The 26,028-nt window shown below is 45.3% G+C and overlaps 2 protein-coding genes and 1 long non-coding RNA gene across 13 annotated transcripts in view; 1 reads left to right on the top strand and 2 right to left on the bottom strand.

Annotated features, from left to right (window-relative positions):
* Nucleotides 1–3,505, bottom strand: part of bsk146 (brain specific kinase 146) — a 4,650-nt gene extending 1,145 nt beyond the window's left edge. The window contains exons 1-4 of one of the 2 annotated variants that reach the window (XM_085903255.1): nucleotides 2,727–3,505; nucleotides 553–809; nucleotides 239–441; nucleotides 1–158 (exon numbers count right to left, since the gene is read on the bottom strand). The exon at nucleotides 1–158 is cut by the window's left edge and continues 34 nt beyond it. In XM_085903255.1, coding sequence (XP_085759381.1) covers nucleotides 1–158; nucleotides 239–441; nucleotides 553–724 — 533 coding nt within the window. In that variant the 5' untranslated portion in view covers nucleotides 725–809; nucleotides 2,727–3,505. Of the gene's footprint in view, nucleotides 159–238; nucleotides 442–552 lie in introns of both variants that reach the window. The other variant, XM_085903256.1, reaches the window with a different exon arrangement.
* Nucleotides 3,045–5,153, top strand: LOC147039091 (uncharacterized). Its single transcript, XR_015063271.1, has 3 exons — nucleotides 3,045–3,237; nucleotides 3,355–4,368; nucleotides 4,495–5,153. It is a non-coding gene; the product is annotated as an uncharacterized LOC147039091 (long non-coding RNA).
* The window catches only part of LOC147039090 (uncharacterized), a 39,976-nt gene continuing 17,607 nt past the window's right edge, over nucleotides 3,660–26,028 (bottom strand). The window contains exons 3-49 of one of the 10 annotated variants that reach the window (XM_085903248.1): nucleotides 24,652–24,725; nucleotides 23,692–24,341; nucleotides 23,337–23,490; nucleotides 23,010–23,263; nucleotides 22,697–22,813; nucleotides 22,422–22,619; nucleotides 22,203–22,343; nucleotides 21,863–22,120; nucleotides 21,056–21,242; nucleotides 20,821–20,987; nucleotides 20,604–20,747; nucleotides 20,145–20,323; nucleotides 19,879–20,051; nucleotides 19,580–19,804; nucleotides 19,402–19,511; nucleotides 18,961–19,176; nucleotides 18,773–18,887; nucleotides 18,482–18,698; nucleotides 18,260–18,407; nucleotides 17,998–18,175; nucleotides 17,483–17,660; nucleotides 17,134–17,263; nucleotides 16,919–17,041; nucleotides 16,550–16,700; nucleotides 15,524–15,636; nucleotides 15,260–15,410; nucleotides 14,629–14,877; nucleotides 14,135–14,341; nucleotides 11,021–11,202; nucleotides 10,707–10,890; nucleotides 10,351–10,493; nucleotides 9,893–10,074; nucleotides 9,278–9,537; nucleotides 8,966–9,203; nucleotides 8,714–8,891; nucleotides 8,391–8,517; nucleotides 8,224–8,310; nucleotides 7,929–8,114; nucleotides 7,466–7,743; nucleotides 7,236–7,384; nucleotides 7,079–7,163; nucleotides 6,523–6,637; nucleotides 5,580–5,702; nucleotides 5,249–5,506; nucleotides 4,788–4,944; nucleotides 4,553–4,712; nucleotides 3,660–4,330 (exon numbers count right to left, since the gene is read on the bottom strand). In XM_085903248.1, coding sequence (XP_085759374.1) covers nucleotides 3,899–4,330; nucleotides 4,553–4,712; nucleotides 4,788–4,944; nucleotides 5,249–5,506; nucleotides 5,580–5,702; nucleotides 6,523–6,637; nucleotides 7,079–7,163; nucleotides 7,236–7,384; nucleotides 7,466–7,743; nucleotides 7,929–8,114; nucleotides 8,224–8,310; nucleotides 8,391–8,517; nucleotides 8,714–8,891; nucleotides 8,966–9,203; nucleotides 9,278–9,537; nucleotides 9,893–10,074; nucleotides 10,351–10,493; nucleotides 10,707–10,890; nucleotides 11,021–11,202; nucleotides 14,135–14,341; nucleotides 14,629–14,877; nucleotides 15,260–15,410; nucleotides 15,524–15,636; nucleotides 16,550–16,700; nucleotides 16,919–17,041; nucleotides 17,134–17,263; nucleotides 17,483–17,660; nucleotides 17,998–18,175; nucleotides 18,260–18,407; nucleotides 18,482–18,698; nucleotides 18,773–18,887; nucleotides 18,961–19,176; nucleotides 19,402–19,511; nucleotides 19,580–19,804; nucleotides 19,879–20,051; nucleotides 20,145–20,323; nucleotides 20,604–20,747; nucleotides 20,821–20,987; nucleotides 21,056–21,242; nucleotides 21,863–22,120; nucleotides 22,203–22,343; nucleotides 22,422–22,619; nucleotides 22,697–22,813; nucleotides 23,010–23,263; nucleotides 23,337–23,490; nucleotides 23,692–24,330 — 8,646 coding nt within the window. In that variant the 5' untranslated portion in view covers nucleotides 24,331–24,341; nucleotides 24,652–24,725 and the 3' untranslated portion in view covers nucleotides 3,660–3,898. The other 9 variants (XM_085903249.1, XM_085903245.1, XM_085903251.1 and 6 more) reach the window with 9 other exon arrangements.

The following is a 26,028-nucleotide window of genomic DNA, read 5'->3' as shown; positions in this document are numbered from 1 at the left end:
CCGAAGTCAGACAGCTTGACTTTGCGGCACTCCCGGTCAAAAATGAGAATGTTTTCAGGTTTGATGTCCCTGTGCACCAGCTTCTTACAGTGCATGTAGTCCAAAGCAATGGCCACTTGGTGGACGCAGCGCTTTGCCACTGCTTCGGGGAGACCCACCTAAAGGAAGGCGCGGAAAACACGGCTGAGGTCGAGCACATGTTCTCTTCTCATTTGATTGGATGGATTCCATGTCGTACCTGCGGAGGGATGATGTCAAAGAGGTCCCCTGCTAGCGCGTACTCCTGCGCAAACACGTAGTACTCGTCCGTCTCAAATGCGATGCCAAACATGTTGATGATGAAAGGGCAAGGAGACAAGTAGAGCGAGATGCTGTACTCCCGCAGGAACGACTTCAGCTTGGTCGTTTTCTTCTTCAAGAACTTCAGGGCCATTTTTGTTCCTTGGAGGCGAGAAAACGAGCAACGGTTTTTATTTGGAGGAGAATCACGTTCTATTGTGACTGCTCTTCCACTTTTGAATGAAATGTTCTGTGTTCAACTGAGTTCCTCACCTCTGATTTTGTGGATGACTAGGTCCACCTTGCCATAGGTGCCCTTGCCCAACTCTCGGATTATTTCGTAGTATTTGTTGACTTCCAACTTTTCTAGGTTCTGGGCTGCGATCAGCTGCAGCTCATCCAGGATGTCCACGTTAGCTCGTGACGTCAACGGAGAAGAACTCATGACTGCGGCTTAGGGCGATGCTGACGGAGTGAGGAATGGATGCCGAGGCGGTTCGACAGCGGCGGCGGCTACGACCTTGACGTTACTGGAGAAACATAAGCAGTAAATAAGGAAGTCAAAAGACCATATCGTGATGGAGATTCATGGAAGATGACAACATTTCCTGTGAAATTGCATCATTGCACTTTTAGGATGATATGAATTGAGTCCACTACATGGATTCTATCTGCAGCGTAACTGTCAACTAAACAATTGCACAAGAGAACAGTCATAATTCATAGAGCAGTGGAAATTCTCTCATCCTTCCCTCTAATCCACACTGACAAGGAGAAGAACAGCTGCAATCACACAGTAAGGTAACAAAAAAGCCTTACGGTCTTTTTTTTCTTTGCGAAAAAATTCTGACATGATCTTTTTTTTTTTTTTTGGTCATTGATTGAAGGCTTCCCTAGTCTTTTTAAAGCCTTACAATACACATGGTGATTATTGAATCAGAAAAAAGCCATCCATGGCTGTGGAGTTGTTACCTTTCAGTGTGATGTTCATAGGCATGACGCAGCAGGTACTGACAATGCGTCACTTTGGGTGAGAAATGGCCACGCAGGGAGAATGTCTCTCTCTTTCTCCAAAATAAAAGTGCACATTCGAAGGAAGGCAGAGGGTTGTAAAAAGAGAAAAGGCCATTTGTTCCTGTCCGGGATTGAAAGTGCTTACTGTAGCATTGCAGGAAGCATGCTGCTGCACCACGTGTGCATGTGCATGTGTTGTGTTGTGTTGTGTGCTGGTCATGCAGGGACATTAAGGTGAAATGAATCGCTCATCCAAGAAACAAGGTCACTACAATGGCAGTAAGGTATACGGATGTGTCTCCTTGATCGACGGAATAACAGACAAAGCTGTGTGGCCTCAGCTTGCTCAAACCTCTGGACCTCGAGCTCTTTGTATAAATGGAGCCAGGTCCCCCAGCCCAGCCCGGCCCAACATCCAATCCTCTAACATTTAAAGCAACGCCATCTTTAGTCTCCTAAAGCCTTTTTCCATGAAACTGACCTTGTTCCACGCGCACACAATGAATGTGGACACTAAAACCAGCTGTTTGTTTTCTATCCTCATCATTCTTGTGGAATCTTTTGGAATTAAAAGTGTTTGAATGCCCAACACTCAACGTCAAGAAAGGGACAACGTGTGTCCATATTGTGTTGATGTGGAAACCATGAAAACTCTTCATCCTGGCATGGTGGGACTTAGCAACCCAAAGCAAAACCAAATTGACAAAGCAATAGCTTGTGACATGAAAAACTTGGATTCTATTTATTTACTATTATTTAGAAATGATGCGTAAAAACATTAAAGCAGTGCCTACACTAGTGTCAATAACGCAGCAGTCAACGTTCATCATCCAAGTGCGTGTGTGTGTTTGTCATCGAAGCGCTTATCATCACAGCTCCACAAAAGCACATCATGAAGACATCTGTGTGTATTTTTGCCCGCCCGCCGGCATCCTCTTGCCTTTTGTGTTTGTGTCCCTCTATGTGAGCAATGACTCATCATGCTGGAGTCAGTGGATGTGCTTTTTAATATCCCACTTTTTGGAAATCCTACACAGACGAGAGCATCTAAGGTGAGTTGAACAGATGCCATTTTGCGACTTGTTCCTTCTCAGCATTCATTCATTCATTCATTCATTCATTCATTCATTCACCCACCTCCCCACCTGCAGTGTGTCCTCAGACTGCACTGACTCAGAGGAATCAGAGCTGAATGACACAGACAGACAAACACACACACACAATGAACGCTGCAGGCACCTGGCTAACGCCCCCCACCCACCCCATTCAGGGGGATGGAGGGCTTCATCTCAATGACAAAAGAAGAAAAGATCTTTGTACGTTTACGTCCGCTCGCCGATGCCTTTGATAGTCGGATTCAATCTAGTCATTGTAGAATCTGTCACGTAAACAGGCCGATGCAACCTTATTGAGGAATGTAAAAAAATGCTCACCATTGAAGAGATGCTCAGAACGGGGCTGCGGAGTCCGCCCTGGACGTGCGTCCAAGCGGCTGCAAAGCAAAGCGGACGGCGCATGCTAGAACCAGGTAAGGCCCCCGGGGAAAAGGCCAAGTCCGACTGGATGTCCACGGCTACCGAGCAGCTGGGTGGGACGGACGGTGAGCATCCACGGCAGCCTTCCCTTCCTGTGGTGTCCTATTGTCTCCGCATCGCTCCAGGAGGGGAGGGGAGGGGAGGAGAGGATGGAGGCAGGCGGGTTAGGAGGAGAGGCCAGCCACCTGATTGGAGAAAGCAGAGAAGAAGCCCCGCCCCTTGGTCTGAAGGCTAGCAAATGCCAGCGAGGCTCCACCGGGCAGCCGCGGGTGCTGGCTGTCTCCGTACAGAAGAACGCTGCCACCGTGCTGTAAATCTTTTTCTTTTATTGTCAGAGCTTGGATCATTCGGCACCACAGTGCTTTGACCTGATGTGGTAATGCAATGGTGGCCACAAATGCAGGCAGGGGTGAGTGACAGATCCACATTCATTGTTGCTATTAGCACAAAACATGAAGCTTCAATGACAAACATTTGACAGCAATGTGCAACATCTCAATGATTCAAGCTTTTCCCTTGAGTTCAGGAGAGGCCAGAGGGTTCCAATCTGACTCATTCCCTGGACAGTGTCATTGCCGGAGAAAAGGAACACCTGCAAAGAACACGTCAGTTCTCTTTGCACTCGGCGAAAATCACTTCATCTGTCAGTTGGACTCTCGTCACACCGCACAAGAATGAGCAAGGTCTGCAGGAGCTGGATAACAATCCTGATTATTTGAATCAGGTGTGACACCTAGAAAACATGCAGGACACTGCACCGGCCCGCTGGCCCTCCCTCCGGGACTGGAATTGCCTACCCCATTGGAAGAAAGAAAAAAAAAAACAGGACACTTTGCAGGAACAGGGAAATGACTTTATCCATAAAGGTGTCCACATTAAAAAGTGACATCAGAATTGGGCGAAAACATCAATGCGCTCGCTCTATCACATCAAATGATACAAATTTGCTACAATGTGGAAAAGGGAATAGAAACATTCATAAAAGAACACATCAGATTAAAATTTCAAATACAAAGAAGAAAAGTTGAAATCAATGCAGTAAGAGAGGCAAATAAAAATAATTTCTTCACTCACACAAAGAGAAAGAGTTCCAGCTTCTTGGTGTGAAGATGTTGTGCCAAGTTCTGAATGCGACACAGACGCACGTTCTGAGCATCTCCGGCGTTGTACACACGGTAGATGTGGTAACGTTCTTTTTTCGTCAGCGCAAACTGCAGCTCGTTGGCCGAGAGCACAATGAACGACTTGTCTTTCTTCTTGGTGGCCTTCACCTCCACGTACAGCACGTCGGACTCAGTGACGCTGTCCTCCTCCTGGCCCGCCGGCCCGAAGGTCAGCTCAAAGTCGTACGGCTGACCGCTCTCGCCGGTCTGGTTGCACCAGACCACCCGTGTGGGCCGAAGCGGCTCGGCGCTGTCTCTCCAGTGGCAAAGGAAGGAGTGGACCAGTAGTTCCCCCCATTCGCCGATGGCTTTCAAGTCCCGTTCGTCAGAGATCACCACCTAGACGAGATCGGCGCCATTCAATGAGAAAGCGCCACGTGAGATCTATCATCGGCAGTTTGCTCGCCCTCCCAAAATATTTCCCACGTGGCCAAAAATTCTGTGTAAAGGTGAATCGGCAGGTATTTTCTATTTACGTGTGTTGCTTCATCATTTGTGTTCAGGTATTTGACACCAAGTCAGCGTATGAAAACAAACACATTCAAAAAGAAAAGTACTGACAGTGGAGGGTCTCTGGCAGCTGACGTCCAAGTCTTCGAGTATGACGTGTGGGGCCCGGCGTTTGTCCCACATGGGAAAAATCAGATTCAAAGGAGGTCTCCCGCTGGTTTCTTGTGTGTCTTTGAATACGCTGGGCAGCACTACTGCCTCTGGCACAACACTAGAGGAGAACACAGATATAGAGGATCACTGGAAAGACTCTGGACGGAGCGACCATGGACGTTTGAGGACATACAGGCTGTCGGGAGCGGATTGCTGGCCCGCCGCCTCGACGGGCTCTGCGGATGGAGCGCTCGGAGCTGGTTCGGGATCGGTGAGGTTCTTCTCTCTAGACTCCTCTCCTCCGTTGTGTGTGTGGCCAGATGGCGATGTTTCGCTGGGTTGATGACGGCCTGACAAGAAAGACCAGAAGGTTTTGATGTGGTTATAGAAACTTAATTCCTTCCCATTGAAACTTCCGACACACTTAATAATATCGTTAACACGGATGTAGACTATTGTCAGCTATTTCTATCCTCCCATCGGTTGAGGCAGATGGCAACTCTGGACCAAATCTTTTTTTCATTCGTTGGCGGTTGTGCGTCTCTAAAATGGATTCCAATAAATACCAACATGTTTTTGAGACGAAATCTAATTCAACAGTTATTTTCAAAATGTCTGCCTTTGCTAAATCAAGGTTTGGGCTGCAAGTATAACCTGGAGGTTGTGTTTTGCCGGCAGCAGCAGTAGGAGCACAAGTATTGGGCTGGCTCGTAGTTCTCCGAGGTCCCGGTTGCTCTGCCGGTTTGCTGCCGGTGGCCCCGAATGCTTCATCACCCTCGTGGTTTCTGTTGTCACATTTCTGCGGAACAACGTGGTCGGCAGAGACGTCTTTTTCCGGGTCTCTGTCTTTGGGCGGGGCAGGAGGTGGCCACATCTTCAAAACGGCTTCCACTGCGGCTTCGTCGCCACGGGCTGCTGTTGCAAAAAAAAGAAAGGGAGTATGTGCTTTTCTGCACAATGCCAATGAACACGAATCCCTGCACACCTGAGCGATGGCTTCCTGTATTGACAATAGATGCGCGCGGAGGCCAGGAAATTAATGTAACTTCTCCTTCTTGTTCAGGGCGAGGTGGCGGCGCTGACGGCAAAGTAGGACATCTTGATATTGCTGCAAAGAAGAATTTGTTTTTAGTACTCATTTTGCTGTGTGTGTGTGTGTGTGTGTGTCCTCTCTTTCAGGTCTTTGAGGACAGCTGCTCTTTTGAGTCATATTCATGTGTGACTGAAAATAGCTCCACAGATATGGGATGATGCAGACAACTGCAGACGTAAGAGTTGGCTGACTGACACAAGCTCAGAAAAATGAGCCGTGCTTTCTCACAATTTGATTTCATGCTCCAGTTCCTGTGCAAAAGTTACGTGCAAGTCATCTCACACGATTCCACTGCGTCGCATCAAGAAACACATTTTGAACACCTACTAAAATTAGCCGATATCATAAATTGATGCTCAGGGAAAAAATGAAGTACAAGGGTGCCTTGAGATAGAAATGTACCCGATTATAAATCGCTCAATGAAAAGGTCTATTTTTGGATTCACCATCCTTACATAATGCGCACCATTGATATTTGAGAAAATTCAAGTCCTATTTGAAGTGCTCATTTGAGTCGGGGGACAAAAAATAGAAATGTGATATTTTAAAGACAATAGGCTCCAGCACGCCCGCGACCCCCGTGGGGACAAAGCGGTTCAGAAAATGGATGGATGGATGGATGAAGTTCTGACCTATATAACGAAACAGTCTTGTCTGCATGTCTACATGTGTTGATGCAGCATTTGTGTTCAAATGTCATGTCTGTTGCTATATTAGCATTAGCCTATGAGGCTCTTCTTAAATAGAATTTTCTTTATGATCGATCGTTCGTTAAAAGTGAGTGGCTTGACAAGCTCCTCTCTAGTGCTACACGATATGAAAGGTGCATCCTTACCTTGTTCCAGGGTCACCTCTGGCCGAGGAGGCTCTGGGACTTCCCATTGCGGCTCCTCACTGGGCAATTCTCGGATGTCCTCTTTCATCAAGAACCTCTTCAGGGCAGCTGGATCCTATGTTGGTTAGAATATATTGAGTGTTAGTTGAATTCATTGTGGGATAGAAAACTGGATGTGTTTATTTGTCATTTTCAATCAATATGGTTGGGAGAACCACAAATACCAGCTAGTCTGAAGAGCATCGAATGACGTGACTCATTCCGACTCCAAAAGAAACTCTCGGCTATCCATGTCACCGCGGCATTTAACTTGAAAATCCCATTATGCGGACGTGGAACGCCAATGATTAATGGCTCATTTTGCCACACTTGCTAGCTACTGCGTCGTACTCATGGGAATGGCAGCAAGTCATGCAAAGGGGCCTCCCTCGAGGGGAATCTCTCAATAGTTCTCGCTGCGGTGGTGTGCGCCAGAGAAGAGCGAGAATGACAAGCAGAAAGAGTGTGAGTCTCTTTCCCCTGAATATGGATGACTGACTGGTCACCTATCGCTTACACTGAGGGACGCAATCAGGCCACTCAGGAAATTCATCAGCTCTTTCCTGTGGCCGCTATCTGTGCAGAACAGTTTCACCAGCTCCCTAAAACAAATACAGGGTATTTTAAGAGGTGTTTTTCTAGCTTGCATGTCGTGAAGCGCATCACACGCAAACCTGCAGATGTCCAGCTTGGCTGCGAGATGGTCTTTTTGGATGCACAATTCCTTCTTATCCTTCAACAGACAAATGACATCTGTCATCTCCACCACAGCATCCTCCTGCTCATCCAAATCCAGCTGGTAGCAGAGATACAGTTTCCCCACCTGTGAATAGTCATAAATGAAAAAAAGTCCCAAGCCAGCCCCACACAAGACAATAACAATTCAAATATTTGTCTGACGGACTTGTGCAAATTTGAGGAGCTTGATCTTTTCTGCGATGTTGTCTTCAATCAGTTCTGCATAAAGAGACGCCAGATCCTCATGGTGGTAGAGGAACTTCTGGACATGGGGGATCAGTGATCGCACCATGGCCTGCATGGGTGCGCAAGGCCTCCAGCTCTCAGTGAGGGACTCCGTTTTGACACACTGAGATAGCAGACGAATACCGCAGATGTTCATGAATCTCATTCTGTCGTTCTCGTTGAAGGTGGGAATGGCTGGCTCGCCTGGCGCTGTCCTCCCTGGCATAAAACAAAAAAGGTCATGTCGTTGCATCATATTTTTGGGGTTTAAAAAGATTTTCTTTGGCTGACTTCAAGGTTAGCTTTCAAGTAAACAAGCAATTATTTTGTCCTGGTTTCCTTCGTTTGAAATATCAATTACTCGACAGTAGCTGAAATACTTGTTGTCAGAATTGGCAGCATACCAGAGAAGGCAGTATTTTTCCTTTGCCAGGTCTTCTTCTCTGCTGGCGGCAGATTGAGGAGGCAGACTTCCTTACGGGTTTTAAAGATCTTCTCCAGTTCTTTACTGTCAGCTATCATGGGTTTACGTGCCAGGCTCACCCAGTTCATATCTTTGGTGGGGAAGACTCTTTTGTCTGACACCATACCTAAAGGAAAGAGATACCAGCCAATCTGGTGTCAATTTACATTGCATCTTTTTTTTGACCTGCAAAGTTTAAAAGAATAAAAATAAATAGGCCCCCGTTTTGCGCTCACCTTTCAAAGTGGAGGCGTAACTGAGATCGTGTTTGTACTGAGGCGTGTCCTCATGTTCGCCAGACACTTGGATTTTACACTTGCCAGCTGTCAGAAATGAGGAGAGACATGATTATTGGTTCAAAAGAAATGATTATTAAATGAAGAAGAAGAAATTCTGCTCTTACCAAGTGTGGCGTAGAGCACTGACACATCCTGAAGCACTTCAGCAGTTGGAATGGGAGACGATGAAGCGATGATTTCCAAAAGAGCTACATATTGCCTCATGTTGGGACTGCCATCCACATTCAGGAGCTGGTCAAATTCAAAATATCAAGTATGACTGGCACCTTTCTTTGAACACCCCCAATAGCTCGATGTATTTGATAACTGTGTTTTTTTTCATATGAAGGAGAGTTTCAACTTTAAATAATATCCAATCATTTCTCATTCCAATCGGAGGACAATGAATCATGCGAGTGGCAACTCTTTGTTACAGTTTGTAGCTTACTCTGATAAAGAAGTCTTTCATGCCTTCGAGTTTGCTGTAAAAAGGAGCCAAGACATTGGGCTCCTCAATGTTGCTTTCCCGTCCATGCACGAGCGATCTGTAGCGCTGGAACATGTGAGTGGGGTCACTCCAGCACACCTCCCTCAAGTGGTAGAAGCGTCCTGAACACCAGCCACTACTTCGCGTGCGGAAAGACAAAATTGGATGAGTGGATTCAAACAATCGATTGATGCTGGCGGTGATATCGAGTACCTGCGGTACTCCAGCTGTATGAATACAGCGGGGTTATGCTGGAAGAGTTCCTGTAGGCTGCTCTGGGGACAGTTTGTGTGTAGGTAGGAGTAGATGTTGTGGATGTGCTCAATTGTGGATGTAAAATTTGCCCCCTCTGGCACATCATCCAGGGACGCTTGTTGATCTGCCACGGCTTTGATACACCACCCCTTCAGATAGCTAATCAGCTCATCCACTGATACATTTTGTCTGATTCCTAAAAGAGGCACAAAGGATGCAGCCACTGAATTGGGCTCAAATATCTTGATTTGTCAAAACACGGTTTCTTACCCAGGGCTCTGGTGAACTCGCTGGAATTCATGTTCACGTAATAGACGTGTGTCCCAAGCAGGTCGGTAATTTCAGGTGCATTCAAGTAGACTGCGTTTGGACAGAGGTACGTACGCTCTGTCTTTTCACCTTCCTGCGGACGAAAGGCTGGCATCCAGTGGAGACGACACAGGTAGTGGTAGAAGGAAGAGTTGGTTGTTCCGATCGGCCGAGCATCGCTGTCAATCACCTGAGCGGTGAGATACTGCGAGTAGTGATGCCTGGAATGACAATTCCTGTCAATGTTGGACTGATTCTTATGATTCATTTTCAAATGAATTTGGGAGGAAAAAAAACAAAGTATTTCAACAAAGCATATTGGTCAAGTCAGATTCAATAATGTTGACACTCGCATAACTATGTGATCAGATGACTCTGGAGCTTGGGGCATCCATCTGTAGTCAAATGTGCAATGACGTTTTTATTTATGCTTGAAAAAAAAAAAAAAAAAGAGCCCATTGATTGATCAGTGAATGAATGCAAGTCATTGCATGTTTCCAGAGTCCTGACAGATCCATTGTTTTCAAAGCACCTTTTCAAAAGACTCAAGTGAATGCATGGGTGGGACAATATTACCCTGTGTTCCAGTTGGTCGCCAGCAGATTTAGCAAAGCCTTTCTCTGTTCCAGGAGGCAGGAAGCAGTCAGTTGGGCTGTGGCCAGGGCATGAAACTCCTCGCACGGGTAGTCGTCAATTACACAGTTCTCTCCGGGAGTTTGGTGCCACATTGCGCTTTCCGCTGACCATGGACTGGAGCTCTGGAAGTTCAGTGCAAGCCACAAACACAAAGTGTCTCAATAAAGCTCCAATTGGAATTTGATATTTGCAGCACGAGCTAAAACAGCCATCTGGAATTACAACCTGCTGACGTGCTCTTTCTGCTCACTCTCAGAAACAGCTGGAGTTTGAGTGTACCTCTGTCATCATGTACAAAATAGCTGATGCTAAGCTAGTTATTGTGAGCATAGATTTAGATCATGACTCGAGACTGATGACGAAACTATGAGGTGAAAGTTGAGCAATAGCGTCCTCACCAGTTCTTTGGATGTGAGCGTCTGTTTCTCTTTTCGGATGATGAGACCGTCACTGACACCCAGTCTGGCGAACAGTTGTCTCCAACCTGCCAGATCATTGTCTGCCTGCAAGTACTTGGGACTCAGCAGGACCCAGTCGTAACCTGGTCGATGGATGGAAGTCACGGAAATGTCATCGCCGAGGATCAGAATGGAAAAATAGAGACAATACTGTATGATGCCATTAGAGCACAGATGTCAAAGTCAAGTTTGCCTTCGAGCGAAACCTCGACAACTGAATTGTTAACGTCAAGATTATTTGTATGGTGTCCCAGGACTGTAGTTCTTCTAAGATTGGAGCCATCAATGTAACTTACCAGGAAGTGTCTTTGACAGGTCCATGTTGCCATATGCTTCTGAGAAGTGTACCCTGCTCTGTGCAGGGCACAGCAGACCCTTGTTGGTGAGCACTGGCACTGCAATGTCTGCATATTCCTGGCGAGAGATGCAGTGCTGCTTGATGAAAATCAGGTAACTCACAATCACCGCCTCTGGCTTTGACTATGGGTTGGGTAAAAAAAAAAAGGGAGATTAAGGGAGAAAGATGAGAAAATGAGAATAATAATAATAAAATAAGCTTGTTTAAAAAGTCGCTAGTCTCTCAACTCGAAGAACCATCTAAAAGATCTACCTTCCATTTCTCGTTTTGCAACACAGGGTAGATGTGCTTCTCGAGCAGCTCCTGCGGCTCAAGTTGATGAACTCCAAGTCTTCTCAGCAGCTCCTGCACTTGCTGACTTTCCAATGCTTCCACGCAATTCATCAGAGACGGGTGAACTATGTTGACATCCTTGTACAATTCGGACAAATGTGCTGTGGGCGGTTCAAAAAAAAGGTGACTGTAGCTTTCATTTGGTTTACCACCAGGATAATAAGGAATCAAAATGGAATGAGAAAATAGAGGGAAAATTAAATGGAACAGTGAGCCACTCCCGACCTGAGCGCACAAATGCGATACCTTTTCATTCTAAGAATCAAAAGAATGCCCACTCATTCATGCCGGTGGTGAAATATATTTGACTATGTACACCTAAATAAGTTGCATTTGCCCATGCCTGCCTGCCAGTGGCCTACATTCCAAGACTGGCACTTTGCCTCTGTCCTGCTGAATATTTGAAAAGAGTGCACAGTGATTCACTCCGCGGTCTCTCTGCTATCACATACAACTTTGTACACTTGACTTCCCCCTCAAAGCTGACTCGCTGACCTGGAAACGAAACTTCACTCACATCATCATTCCATGCCTATTGCTATATCCTTCAATGTTGAGTTGATAAATTGAGGGGGAAAACTATCTCCAAGCACGGCCTGGCAATTAAATGCTCGGTTAAAACCAAAGGTGTCCCTTTACTGATGCCGAGCCAAATGCGACTCCTCCGTGATGCTTGTGACTCATAAGAAATACATAAGAATGCAGGAGAGTTCGTCTGAGTCATGCTCGCCTTTCTAAACATAATCTGCATGACGCAAAACTCAACCAGTATTCTTCACTCTTGCTATTTTGAGGGTGAGGTAAAGGATTTGAAAACCTGCACTTCCACCAGCAAAGGTTAATGTGATGACTCATAAATCCTCTTTACTGTCAACATCAACCTTTCAGGTAAATTGAAAATAGAAACCTGAGATGAAAACAAACCTAAATTCCGACAGCTTTTCCCTTTTGTGCAAGGCACACATCGATTTGATACATGATGCACTGTCACACAATATGCAAAGGTGCTGACGGCTGGATTTACACTTCGACAGACTCATATCTGACTTTTGTACACGTACTGTGGTAAGAAATGCTTGATGCATGAAATCAGGATAAGGTACATTTGGGCTAAGGGCTAACTGGAAGCCATGGCTGACAGGGGCTGTCCTTGGGCCCCTGAGGGCCAGAGACAAAGCCTACAGGGCTGGGGATGCAGCGAGCGTGAGAACAGCAAGGGCGAAACTGTCCCGGGGCATCAAGGATGCGAAAAAGGCGTTCTCTTCCAAGATTACTGCTCACTTCAAAGACAGCAAGGATGCTCGGAGCCTGTGGCGAGGCATACAGACAATCACGGACTACAAGCCCGCGCCGCAGAGCTGTGAGGGCGACGTCCCTCTGCTCAACAAACTGAACCGCTTCTTTGCTCGCTTCGACGCTCAGAACAACACTTGCCCGCTGAAGACCCCTCCCCATCCGGACGAGCAGCCTCTGTGCCTCTCTGCCGTTAGCGTGAGGAGGACGCTTGCTGCTATCAACACCCGTAAGGCGGCGGGCCCGGACAACATCCCGGGACGCGCGCTGAAGGACTGCGCTGAGGAGCTGATGGATGTCTTCACGGACATCTTTAACATTTCCCTGCGGCAGGCCGTCGTCCCGTCTTGCTTCAAGGCTGCCACCATCATACCTGTGCCGAAAAATCCTGCTCCCTCCTGCTTCAATGACTACCGCCCTGTGGCACTGACCCCCATCGTCATGAAGTGCTTTGAGAGGCTTGTCTTGGCGCACGTCAGATCTGTTCTTCCTCCCACCGTGGACCCCTTCCAGTTTGCCTTCCGACCCAATCGGTCCTCTGAGGATGCAATCTGCTCTGCCCTCCACTCTGCCCTCACCCACCTGGAGAACAGGGACTCGTATGTGAGATTGCTGTTTGTGGACTTCAGTTCTGCATTCAACACCATTGTTCCACAGCGTCTCATTTGCAAACTTGACTGCACTGCGACCTACAGCAGCAACCACGTGCTGAAATATGCCGACGACACGACTGTGGTGGGTCTGATCACCGGTGGCGACGAGACTCACTACAGATCGGAGGTCGACCTTTTGGCCGCTTGGTGCAGGGACAACAACCTTCTGCTGAACGTCAACGAGACCAAGGAGATTATCATTGACTTCCGGAAGGGTCATGCCCACCACCTGCCGCTGACCGTCGACGGAGCTGTGGTGGAGAGAGTGAGTAGCACCAGATTCCTGGGGGTGCACATCGGTGAGGACCTCTCCTGGACCACCAACACTGCGCCACTGGCGAAGAAGGCTCAGCGCCGCCTGTACTTTCTGCGGAAACTCAGGCGGGCAAGTGCTCCTCCCGCCGTCATGACCACATTCTACCGTGGCACCATTGAGAGCGTCCTCTCCAGCTGCATCGCTGTGTGGGGTGGTGGCTGCTCTGAGTACAACATGAAGGCCCTGCAGCGCATAGTGACCACTGCGAGTAAAATCATCGGGGCTCTACTCTCCTCCCTGAAGGAAGTTTACGCCTCCCGTCTCACCCGCAAAGCGGCTGCGATTGTGTGTGATGAGAGTCACCCCGCTCACTCTTTGTTTGTACTTCTGCCCTCTAGGAGGAGATACAGATGCCTGCGCTCCCGCACCACCAGACTCAGGGACAGCTTCGTGCTCCAAGCTGTCCGGATCCTGAATTCCCTCCCCCCTCCGCTACATGACGTCCTGTTCTTTTGCGCTATGATCTGGCTGTCTGCTGTTAGCGCGCTTGCTCCATTTTGCTGCTCTTATTTGTCTATTTATTTATTTATTTATTTATTTATTTATTTATTTATTGTTTATTATTTGGGTTATTTGCTTATTACTTATTCGTTGCTCTTGTCTGTTCGTTTTTACTCTTTGTGCTATTTGATGTGAGTGTTGTGTACTGTCTAGTCACTGTGGGACGGTGGGAAACGTAATCTCGATCTCTTTGTGTGCCTGGCATGTGAAGAAATTGACAATAAAGCGGACTTTGACTTTTGACTTTGATTTGACAAATCAATCAATTACCAGTTTGGGCTTTCGTTTTCTTTGTCTTGCTTTCTTCCACTGGGAAGAAAACGCTCTCTCCATCGAGTGCCACCACACGTCCATCGGCAAGAGGAATTATGGGTAGAGTCCGAAGAATCTGCAAAATGAAGTCCCCGTCTCCATAGCCATGTTCCACAGCCCTGTAGTTACAAACAAGTAGTCTGGCCAACTGCCGGAGGCCAGCATCTAGAAGAGAAAGAATGATCCGATTTTGTGCAAAGAAACTCTGAAAATAATTTGGGTAGACAGCTCTTAAAGCGCATAAGGAAGGTTACAGAACAGAGCAGCCAGCCATGAGTAGGAGTAAAACAAAGAAAAAATGATTTTAGGATGAACAGGCGCAAATATTTATCATCAAATCAGCAATATAGGATTCGGCAATCCAGATGTCCATTATTTCACACTAATCATTATAGGCCAACATAATATAAGGTAAGATCACTTTTTTTAGGGGGATTGAATTGTCTATTCACCTGTGTGGATAGTGTCTTCTTTCATCAGCTCCTTGGCCATGGCTGTGGTTACCGTGGTAACATCAGAGCCCTTCAAATTCCGAACTCCCAGGTGGGAAAGAAGAGAGGCAGGTGGTGCAGGCTTTAGACTGGGATGCAGATATGATAGCAACAGATGCTTTTCCAGCTCATCTTGGTTGATAACCTTGCGAATCACAGCATCCTTACACACCGCTATTTGGGACGGTAGCTTGTACACAACCTGACCGTCTGGAAAAGAAATCATCAGCTTACAAACAAAAATCTCTAATGAATGTTTGTTTGTAAAACATCTTCAATCAGAACCTTGCTCCGATATATAATTGGACCTCAATATAAGTCCAAACGACTTGATGACGGCATCGGCGCTTATTATTAACAACTTAAATCACGTAAATAACATCTGAGCTTTAGATGATCAAATTAAGAGATGTGTGGTTGTCATGGCAATGACAAAGATGCCATCCCCCATATTCCAGTGTACAAGCAGAATACAAGGTTTTTTTTTTTTTTAAATGATTAGGATTTATTTTTTTAAATGAATTTTTCTTCATTTTATTCCGGTTGCATTTGTACACCGTGATGTTTTAAACCGAGCAGGTGCGAGTAATACCTGAGCTGAGTGTAGGCAGGAAGGCCTTGCCCTTGAGCAACTGGATTATCTGATTGGCGACGGGTTTAAAAAAGTCCATCACCTCATCAGGCAGGGGAATAAACTGCAGGAACTGGCAGAGACCCCCAAGGCCTGTGAACTCTGGGTGATCCTTTCAAGAATAAAAAGAAAACTGCATAAAAATATGGAAGTCTGCACATTCTTTCTCTAGCATGTGATCTATCCGAATTTGACATTCAAGTCAAAGGTCACTAGATGGCTTACACTGAAGACTTTCATGGCTTGAAGGAAGAGTTGTGGTATCTCAGATCGGAGCCACTGGTTCCATGAGCTGTCGCTGTCCACGTCCTCTCGAGAAGAAGGGATGTCAAAGTCGCCTAAATAGAGGGAAAAAAACACAGAAGGAACATTATAATTATTGATTTGGAGCCATGATTGTAAAAAAGGCAATTTTGTTTTAGATCTCCAGCCTTCTATCTATTTACTATGGTTTTTGGTCCTTGATTATTTTTCCATCTAGCTCTCTCACGAGTGTATTCTACGTCAGACTTTTTTTTGCCATGATCTAAATTTGTGTGTCTTCCATAAAGTTGCATTTATGCTATTGTTTTAAGGTTGCACATTTATTTCTAATGCAATTTACAATTTGAATGTTACTGAAATGTGGTCAACCATCTTGGAGCCCATCCAGGTTTAAAAAGAAATCTACTTTGTACTGTAATGATCGGCATTGCTGACCCTTGCTGGTACACTTGAGTATCATACAAGATTTGTTTGTGTGTGTTATCACTGGGGTCCATTTGAACCCAGATATTCACAACTAAAAAGATTTTAAAAATGAACATTTTCCAAGAGAATGCATCATGTGTTAGCCTATTGACTGCATACATAGTGCTCAACATACATGCTTACATGTGTACAGGAAATTGAAAACACATTATGATGTTTAGTCTGGCTGTCCTATGAAACACAAAGCGATGATCCTTTAGATGATGATGTCATCATGTAGAAGAAACATTTATCATTGAATGGGACTCAAATGAACTCCAAAGATTTCATATTGTGGAAGATGAACGTATTGAACTTGTTAACTACACAAATAGACCTGAAGTTAATTTCAAAAGGCAGTAAATTGGAACATTTCTGTCAAAGTTACACTCATATTACAAAGACGATAATAAAGTCGTATCAATCATCACAACAAAGGATGAAAAAAACAAAACACACACACACACACACACACACACACACACACACACACACACACACACACACACACACACACACAACCTTGTACGATGAAGCGGAATCCAAAGCTGCGAAGAGGCAGGTAGGCAAAGACGGGCTGTTTCTGCGGTTGGCCTATCATGTCACTTCCAGAGTTGTCGCAGTCAAGTTGGAAGGCGAGGGCAAGCTCGGTCGTTTCCACATTCTCTTTAAGCTATAGGGGGGAAAAAAAACAAACACTCATAACAATATGCCAATTGGAAAACAGTGCACCATAAATTGGCTCAAAGAGAAACTGCTCACACGAAGTAAATGAAGCCCAAAATAAATATTACATTTCATTTAAGTTTATATTTTTGTTACATGAAGGAATTCTGAAAATGATGCCCCCATTTCCTTCTGCATCTGACTTTCTGAGTGTGTGCGACTCACCATCGTGGGCCGCAGTGTCGTTTTGACGACTAGCCAGCGCTCAGTGCCATCGGAGTGCTCCACCTCCAGCACATTATGATTCAGGTCTTTTCGAGTCATTGTTACAACGCGGCTCTCGGCCTGCTGGAGAGGAAAAAGCACGTCGGGGGAAAAACCCCAAAACCTGGTTAGATTGAAGCACGCAAGCAAAACAAATGAGATTCATCAAAATATACCTGATTGTAGATGGTAATCGAACGTAGTCGGTGCAGAAACAGCAGCAGGGAAGGGTGCACGTCATGGAACAGGTTTCGGGTTTGATGGCACTCGGAGCGTAGAGGAAGGCGGATCTTGGTTGTCCAGCTGCTAAGAAATCAAAGAGAGGTTCATTAGCGCTTGAAGACATTTGCTCGACTTTTGCACCCCAATTTAGAATTGCTGATCCCTGGCAGATCCACGCATTGAAATGATTCAACGGCTTTGTCAAACTTCCATTTGAACTGGGCTGGCAGCGGATGAGCTACTCTCTGTTTACGTCTTGAGTCGAAAAAAATGGTAGTAGGCTGGCAAACATATCAATCAGACCTGTGAGGAAATGGCTCATTTAATTGTGGCTCCAAAGGCCTGTCATCATCAATCCAGTGAGGGAGGATGTATCCTATGGGGCCGCATTTCTTGTCGAAAAATAAATGGAAGCCGTTGGAGTGAATCTCTGGACGGTCTGTGACTTTGAATACTGACTTAAAGCCAATACCCTTTTGTCCTGCACAGATCAAAAGGATTGGAAATACAGTAGTTACCACAAGATGGTCGGCTTACTTGCGCTTGCACCAGGTCCTCTAATAATTGTGGATTTGGAATGATAATCATGACTAGTATATTAGGAGCAAATATCGAAATTCCATTTTTGTCCTTCAAATTAGAAAAGGCGTGTTGCTATATGTAGCGTAGGTGAAAAATGACGGCCCTGCCTCTAATTGAGCTACATTGTTACTAAAAATCAAGTTAGCGTTGGTTCATAAAGAAATCTTTTGTATTCAAATCCCACATCTTGTTTTTTCAACAATGGGTGATCGTCCCCAAAATGGTATAAAACCTACCTATGTATCCATATTTATGTTTGCCCTTGGTACTTTGACCCACATCACATATGGCCTTTATATTTGCCTCCTGGAAGCCAGTCTCATTGTTGAGAACGGTGATGCAGTCCTTCTCAATCACAAAAGCCAGTGCTGGTATAGCATCGGGCTCTGGTGGGTAACTGTTGTCATCTGCATTCTGGAAACAGGTGCACGTCAAATAGTGGCTTCCTCTTTATTATATTTATTATCCTTTCCAAAGTGTGTTCAAGAGTATAAAGACCTGTATGAGTTCCAAAACAAAATGTGTGTCTTTGCTGTAGAGCTCGGTGGAGAGGCGGTCCAAACTTCTGCCGACTAGGTTCTGCTGCACCTGCATGAGGTTCTGACCTTCAGCTGAGAGCTCCACACCAATACCAAATCTGTCTTTTCTGTCGGAAAAACAAGAGAATAAACACATTTTAGATTGTGCTACAAACAAAAGCAAAAAAACCTGAGCACACACCTTATCTTCTCAATGATGTTTCTGTGGGCATCGAAAGCAGGTTCCGATCGAGAGGTTGCCTTCTCCTCTTTGTTGGAATCCAGAATTTGTGGCCGATCGACAAAAAGACCTTGGACCTCGCCGCTTTTGTTTGACATTTCATCGTCTGACAGAGAAGCCAAAAGCTCTTCTTTGGATAATTCTTCCTCCACTGGCTCGTCTCCTTGTGCGCCATTACCTAAAGCCGATTCAAATCGTCATATTTGCCATATTCAATGAGTTTAGATTTGTTCTCTGTCAATTGTAGTTGACCTTTTTGAAGGCTGGGGTTGAGATGACTGCTGTCTGTGGCATTGTCTTCAAGGCCGCCATTTTCACTCGTGTTCACACCTGACAGACTAGTGCACTCAGAATCCGCCGCATTCCACTGAAGTCACAAATAGCACATCCAATGAATGATAACTTTGAAAAAAGATTGCATTCATGACAATAGCATTTACCCGGGTTTGGATTTTGGGTTGACCTGTGTAGAAGGCACCATATGGCTTTGATGATGTCAGCTTTTTTTGGTAGTCCTTCAGCCACTCTGTGATGCCCAGGAGGATTCCCAGTCGATGCAAACAGTTGATGTGCCTTGGGTTGGAATGGGCCGCAGTGATGAGGACCACTTTGGACTTTGTTTGGCCCAAGACTTTGGACAAAGGCTCTAAAAACACCTGAAGGTCACATTCATTTATGAGCCGTGATACCTTTTCATCAAACGCGTGTTATTCATCAGTGCAGTCTCCCGTTCTTTTTTGTAACTGGAAGCACAGTAACCTCGTTGTTCACTAAAAGCCACCGGCTTAGCGAGGAGTTTGAGTCAACTTTTGTTTTGGTCAAGATAGCCCGGTAGTCCATCCAGATCCTCCCTTGTAATTGTGCAATGAAAAGCCACTAACCTGCTGCAAAACAGCCTGACAGATTCGATTTGGAATTCGAACCAAACATTCCAAAAGGAAACTAGCCACTGTGCTGTAACATGACATGTCCTCTTCAGCTCGAGAAAGATCTAGACACCAAAGCAAAAATGTTAGCAATATGTAACATGGCTGCATTTTCAAACCATTGCTCTGCTACCTTCTTTAGCCACAGCCGCGGCCAGGGAACTCTGAATATGATTAGCTAAGAGGGCCGTGGGAGCATTTGTGATCCCATCAGCTACAATAATGGACACGAGGTGGCCAGCTGTTCCCACCGGGTCAAGGGTCATGGCGGCATTGGAGAAATACTTGTCTCCTGTGTCTGGGGTGATCCTCAGCAGCAGACACGGTGTCACCTCCAACGCTGCCAAGTCTGTATTTTCTGTTATCGATCGAAATGGAAGATATCACCATCGCTTCGAGAAACAAACAAGATTCCACTGTACAAATACCCACCTGCATTTCTTTCAATAAAATCTTTGAGAGAGCCATGGAAAGGTTGAAATATGAGCTCCCATTGACTCCATTCATTCAAATCCTCCAACAGAGGACAAGAATGCAAAGTGGCCAATGCCTGGACCTTTGACATCTCCCCAAGCCGCCCCACAGCTTCACACTGACTTTTGGCACTGGTGAGAAGCGGAGAGAAAACGTTTGCTTGTCTGCGGCACGCACGGTGCGGTTTGGATCAACGCCAATTGTTGACACGACAGAGACCCAACCTTAAAATGCCATGCCTGGCGAACATTGTGGACTCGTAAAAGACTTGGCTCACTCCTCCTCCGGCTAGGTCTTTCTGACGCTGGACGAGTCTGACCAGTGTCTGTAGCGAGCCGTAGCCCAAGTCCCGACTGTCCTGCACTCCATAGTGGGATTGCAACGCCAACTCCACGTGGGACAGCTGTGAACATTCAGAGGAGAACCACGTCGTCATCATCGTTGATCGTTTCGAGTCGGTTTACAATCGCAATCTGTGGCCAAATAAGTACACGAGTGCCATTGTTTCCCAATAAACAAAGTTTCGTTCGCCGAAATGTTTGACTGAAAAACATTTCCAAGACTTTGAGAGAAAAAGGAAAAACAGTCTGTAATTTGTGCCTTCCGATGAAAGCCATTTGTAACCTTCAAATGTTTGGCCGAGAAAGGAGCTCTATCGATTGATTTGTTAGACGTCAACTCACTTCATCTTGACCACCAGAAGTATTTTGCCCACACTGTTTGATGAACTCAAATATGTCTTGTTTGGTGGGTCTGAAAAAACTGCTTTGACAGTTCACGCCATGACTTCTCAGAATCAAAGTTGAACCAAGCACGTCCTGCAGGAGCTGCATTTGAGACAAAAGCCATCTTTTTCAATATTCAAGCATAAGCGTCAGCATTTAAATCCACACTTGATACCTGAATGTGTTTCACCAAGAACCCCAGGAAGCTGCCTTGACCCAAGGACGGAAAGTCTTTGACCTGGAAGTGTTTGGTCAAATTCCTCTCTAAGATGGCAATATCAGCCAATTGGATGGCTGAGTTCATCGAGGAGAGGCTCTCTTTTAGGTACTGCTTCACTTTGGCTAAAAAAAGGCATTGCGACTTAGTTGCGACGTACGTATGGAGCAGAAAATACATCTTGACTCCATACCTTCACTGGGATTGCTTGTGGCGCGTCTGTCTTCCATTGGATCTTTTTTTCCAGAGCTTGGAGGAGTTTCTTTCTTGGCCTCCTGGTCCTGTGGAATAGCTAGCGAGCCACCACAAACTGCCAATTGAAAGAGAGATGTTGCCAGCTTGTCACCTGACACTTGCGTTAGGAATTTCCGGATATTTGCCTGGAAACAATGAAATAGGTAAATATGTGGTACACCTGCTCATTGCATACAAAATCATTTCTGGGTCTCCAAGTTTGCTCGTGTTCAGGGTACGTTTGTGTATATGTTTACGCTGGATATTCCCAACCATACTGTATACGGTTGGCATCTCGACGACTAGAACTCAAAAAGTCCGCCACTGAGTCAACGTGGAGAGTGGGAAAGGTGAAGAAGGGGAAGTGTTCTGGCAGCATCAGCTCCAGGAGAAAGTCCAGATAACTGAACGGTTGTTTTGGGAACACGCCGGCGATGATATCAGTCGACCGACCCTGAGTCCTTCCTTCTGGTGCCTCTCGGAAAGCGTCAATGCATCTCTTGGTTTCAATTATTAGTCAGAAAGCAAATGCGGCGCACATTTGTGCCGTGCCAGGCAAATGATGAAAATGAAGAACCCCTTTGATTGGATGGAACAGGGAACATACCAACAAACATTTGTATTTATGTTTGTTGTTTATAGCTGTTGGTTAACATTTTCAATCAACCGAGCGAGCGATAGCATTAGCTAGATTAGCCGTCCCCAAGTGTACTGGAAATGAAGCGAATGAACCAGTTTCACACACTTGTGAAGAGCGCTCAGCTACCTTTAGCACTGGAGAACTGAAGAGCTTTTCTGCATTTGTGAAGACTGCCAGCACCACTTCTGCTGCTGTCAAGGAAGCATATTTCTTTCTGAGGTCCAGGTTCCCAGGAAAGATGGAGCATGTGCCTTTTACAGGATCCAGAACAGCCCTCTTCAGCTTCATGAGATGTTCCCGGGTGTCCTCTTCCAGTTCTTTCTGAATGGTTTCTTTAATTTGGTCCATTATGCTGTGCTCACAACGACTGACTTTATTTAATGACTGAAGGAGACAGAGACATTTGTTTTGGATTCATTTCAAGGACTACAAGTCAATTCCCAAATAAAATGTCGAAGGAGCTTACCGATATGGACAAGCCAAGACTGGTTATCCTGATGCCCAGTTGGTAAGGAGACTCACAGTTATAATGGTCACTGAGATACTTCATAAACTCAGCCAGGTCTACTTTGGGCTGGCTCAAATTTCTCCTGTAATTGCGAAGGTGCTAGAAAGGAGAAAACAGGTAGAATGAGCAAAAATAAGGGCGAGTCATCCAAACGAATCTCATGACAACCAAATAGACCTTTAAAATGTCAACTGTCTCAATCTGGGGGATATCATCGTCCTTGGTGTTACTGTTCATCTTGAACATGCGGTGGATGATGGGGAGTTTGCAAAGGGGTCCCAGGTTCAGCTCTTCGTAGCGTTTCTTGTTCTTTAGAGCAGCCAAAGCCTGCCCCAGCTCATACAAGGTGCAGACGGATGCCGCCGCTTCAGCCGACTGACAGACAAAGAAGACCACGTCAACAACAAAGGATGGCGTGGCAAAGTTCAGTCCTTTTAGGACTGGCTGCGAACCTGAATGTACGTCGAGATCTCTTTCTCCAAGTAATGAAGGTCGTTCAGGGCCTGAATATTCTGTGGATTTATCTTTTTTGATTTAAGTTGCATTAACATGCATGTCCTTGACATCACCTGAGATGGGGAAGAACAGCACATTGACAGACAATATGACACAATTTCCCCCCACTCCATGGAATGGGTGTTTGTTTTGACTTTGTTGCAATGTCGCTTCACGGACAGTTTCATTGACACCCGTTGCTAATGATTCTTTGCTCTCACAGTTTCACAAGCAAGTGTTTGAACGTACGTCTTGTGGTTTGCATCTCACCTTCTCTTTGGTGACCAGCTCTCCTTCTCCTGCAAGTTCTCGTCTCACATCCTCCATCAGACTGCTGAGTACGTCTGGATCTAAATTGGTATACTTTTTACCTTCATTCTCCATCGCTTCTAGACCACTCATATTATCTTGATGTACTTCTCTCAACTGAGCATGAAAGGCTTTTCTAAAAACAGGAGCGCTGAACTCTCCCCGAGTTGCATCACTGGCTTTGCTTGTACTGGCTCCAGCTGCTTGCTGTAATGCTGAGGAAAAGACAAACAAGGGTTGACTAAAAAAGTGGCAAACCACACACGTGTGTACCAGCAGTTCCAGTACCAGGTGGGAGAGGCAGGTTCTTGAGAGAAGATGATTCCAAAGACTCATACATGGACAGGTACAGTTGAACCGGAAGCTTTTCGCCAAAATGATGAAAATAGCAAACTTCCAGCAAATTCATGGATGGTTTAGTCAGCTGATATTGATCAGCTACCTGAAACAAATCAACAATCTTTCCAAGAAACATTCTGGGGAGTGCAGTCCAGGGGTGGAATGGCCTCATTTGAAAACATTCTCAGACATAAAATGTTCTGGCTTTTGGTTGATACTGATTTCGATTTGGATTGGAAGAATCCTGCACCATAACAGCGAAAAACACCGCGAGTAGCAACATTCCCTCAGCGTATCGACTCACCTCTACAATCTTCTTGTGTAGGTGCTGTCGGTCCGATTCATCGGTGAGCTTGGATCCAGTGGGAGGAGATTTATCAGGAACGGACTGAGCTGGTGACGAGCTTTCTGAATGTGTCCCCGCAGCTCCGAGTGGATCTTGAGCCTGATACATCTTGTGGATCACCCGGTCCCCAATCATGACTACATCATTGTCTAAAGTTGCTACCAGGGCAGCGACAGAAGTGAAGCCCAAAGAGCTCCATTTCAGCTTTGTGTTGTATTTCAGTCTGTAGTCTGTTGACAAATTCTCCAGAAGAAGCCCTTCTGGATATTCTGTCATCATGGCCACTACATTTTTTGCACTCTTGACCTTCTTTCTTTCCTTCTTTCGTTCGGTGGCTTGTGCACAAGCCGCAGCACTAGCACTTGTTCCTGCAGCTCCGTTATCGCACTTGTAGTCCTTGTGAAACACACGTTGTTTCTCTACGAACAAGTCGTCTTTCAAAGTAGCTAACAGAGCAGCATTGGACTTAAAGCCCAGGTCGGATATTGCTAGGTTACAATGGTATGTCTTCTGGTAGTACAGGCTAAGTTTCTTTACGGGGATCCCTCCTTGGTGCTGCTTCACCAAGGCCACAATATTTTCAAAAACAGTCTCCATCTTGATTAGTTCTGTCAAGTGGAAAAACACATTCAACAATGAAAGCAGTTGTAAAAATTAACACCTTAATGCAGTTGTAAAAAAAAAAAAAAAAACCACCCAACCACATTCAGAACAAGAAAGGTTTGTAAATGTAAATCTCTAATGTTTGGGTGTTATTTCACGGTAAACATTCACCAATTTCGAATCGACAAGTTGGATCAGAATATGAACAATGTTTTGTTTATTTACGGCTGTCACCACGGGATGACTCAGCGTTAAGGCAATACCCAAATAATGTGACAATTATAGAACAACCTGTCAAAAAGAGGCAAGGCGTACCTTTAAATAATTGTGGTCTGGAGTTTCAGGGTGTGAATTCAATGGAAACTTTTGAAAAAGCCACAGCACCTGGTCTGTGAAAGAAACAAAATATCATTTTTCTGGATGTTTTGGACACAAAACATCACTTTCTTTTTCGGCAGAATATTTACTTCAAGAAAACATGTTAAAGGGAAATGTGCTTTCAGCAGTTAGCAAACATATTTTTCAAGGTTGTGTTAAACATATAATCATATCAATATAATATCTAGTATTGGAGTGCTTGTGTGGATTGGTGGGGGTGAGGAATGTGCAGGCACACTGCATGAACTTGTTTCTTCTATGAGTTATGGAACAGGCCCAGGAAGGGAGATAGTGGCTGTAGTAACGCTGATTAGAAAAGGAATGTAGTGTAGTGTGAATTGATCTTCTCGACCCCCACATTGGGAGTGCAGAGTCTGCTTTCTTCCCCCAACCAGTTGTCCTCTCCACAGGTGGCCGACTCCTGCTAAGTTTAACTTCTTAGTAAACTAACACAACACATAATAATAATAATATCTAACCTTACTTAAACCTTTCAGCACATATTAAGTAAATGTAAGGTAACTGATATACAGTTCCTTAAACGAACATTGAGTAAATATGGGATAACTTTAATGTGACTTCTTCAAACTGTATATAACCAATTTTGATCATCTACAATCTATGAATCAAAGCTACAGTTAACTAAAAGGAATGAAGTCCCTTTAAACTGACAAAGAACATTTCGCCTATGCAAAGAAGCTCTGCTCATTGTCATTGAAGACTTCTTACAAAACAAACACAAAAGTAACATAAGGACAGGAAGGAAACATAAGGCTGACAAGGATCAAAAGACATTCCTTGAACCAAATAGAAAGCATTTAGTTTAAAGGAGAGTCGTAAACTCATAAAGATAAGGCCTCCTGATCTGGCAGGCCAAGGCTTCCCCCGAGATTATTCCAACAGAGTACCAGACGATAACACCTCGAGGTCGGTGATCAAAGAACAATACCACGTCCAGGTGGTTGGGCTTCGAGAGGAAAACCCCCAACTCCTGACCACAGTGATGACACCTCGACGGGGAGGAGATGACCATCGACCAATCATCACACAATGTTTTGCATGCTTTAATATTCATATTGTGTTTCTTTAAAACTGGGCAACCCGGAAGAATGTGTCGTCTTTTGGTGGTCACAGAAACGCACGAGTTTTAGTGTGAGGGACCCGGGACCCAGGCCTGTATTAGAGCACTTTGTTAGGAATAAACATTTGGTAAATTTGGTCTGATTGATCTACTGGTCTTCTCTTTGACAGAACGAACTCGCAAAATTGTTAGGTGCGCCAGTGTGTGGATTAGGACATAGAAACTTGTGTTAA

Source organism: Syngnathus leptorhynchus, chromosome 22, assembly GCF_054491065.1.
Source record: "Syngnathus leptorhynchus isolate UIUO chromosome 22, UIUO_Slep, whole genome shotgun sequence".
Lineage (NCBI taxonomy): Eukaryota > Metazoa > Chordata > Actinopteri > Syngnathiformes > Syngnathidae > Syngnathus > Syngnathus leptorhynchus.
This window is presented reverse-complemented; position numbering and strand designations above follow the sequence as displayed.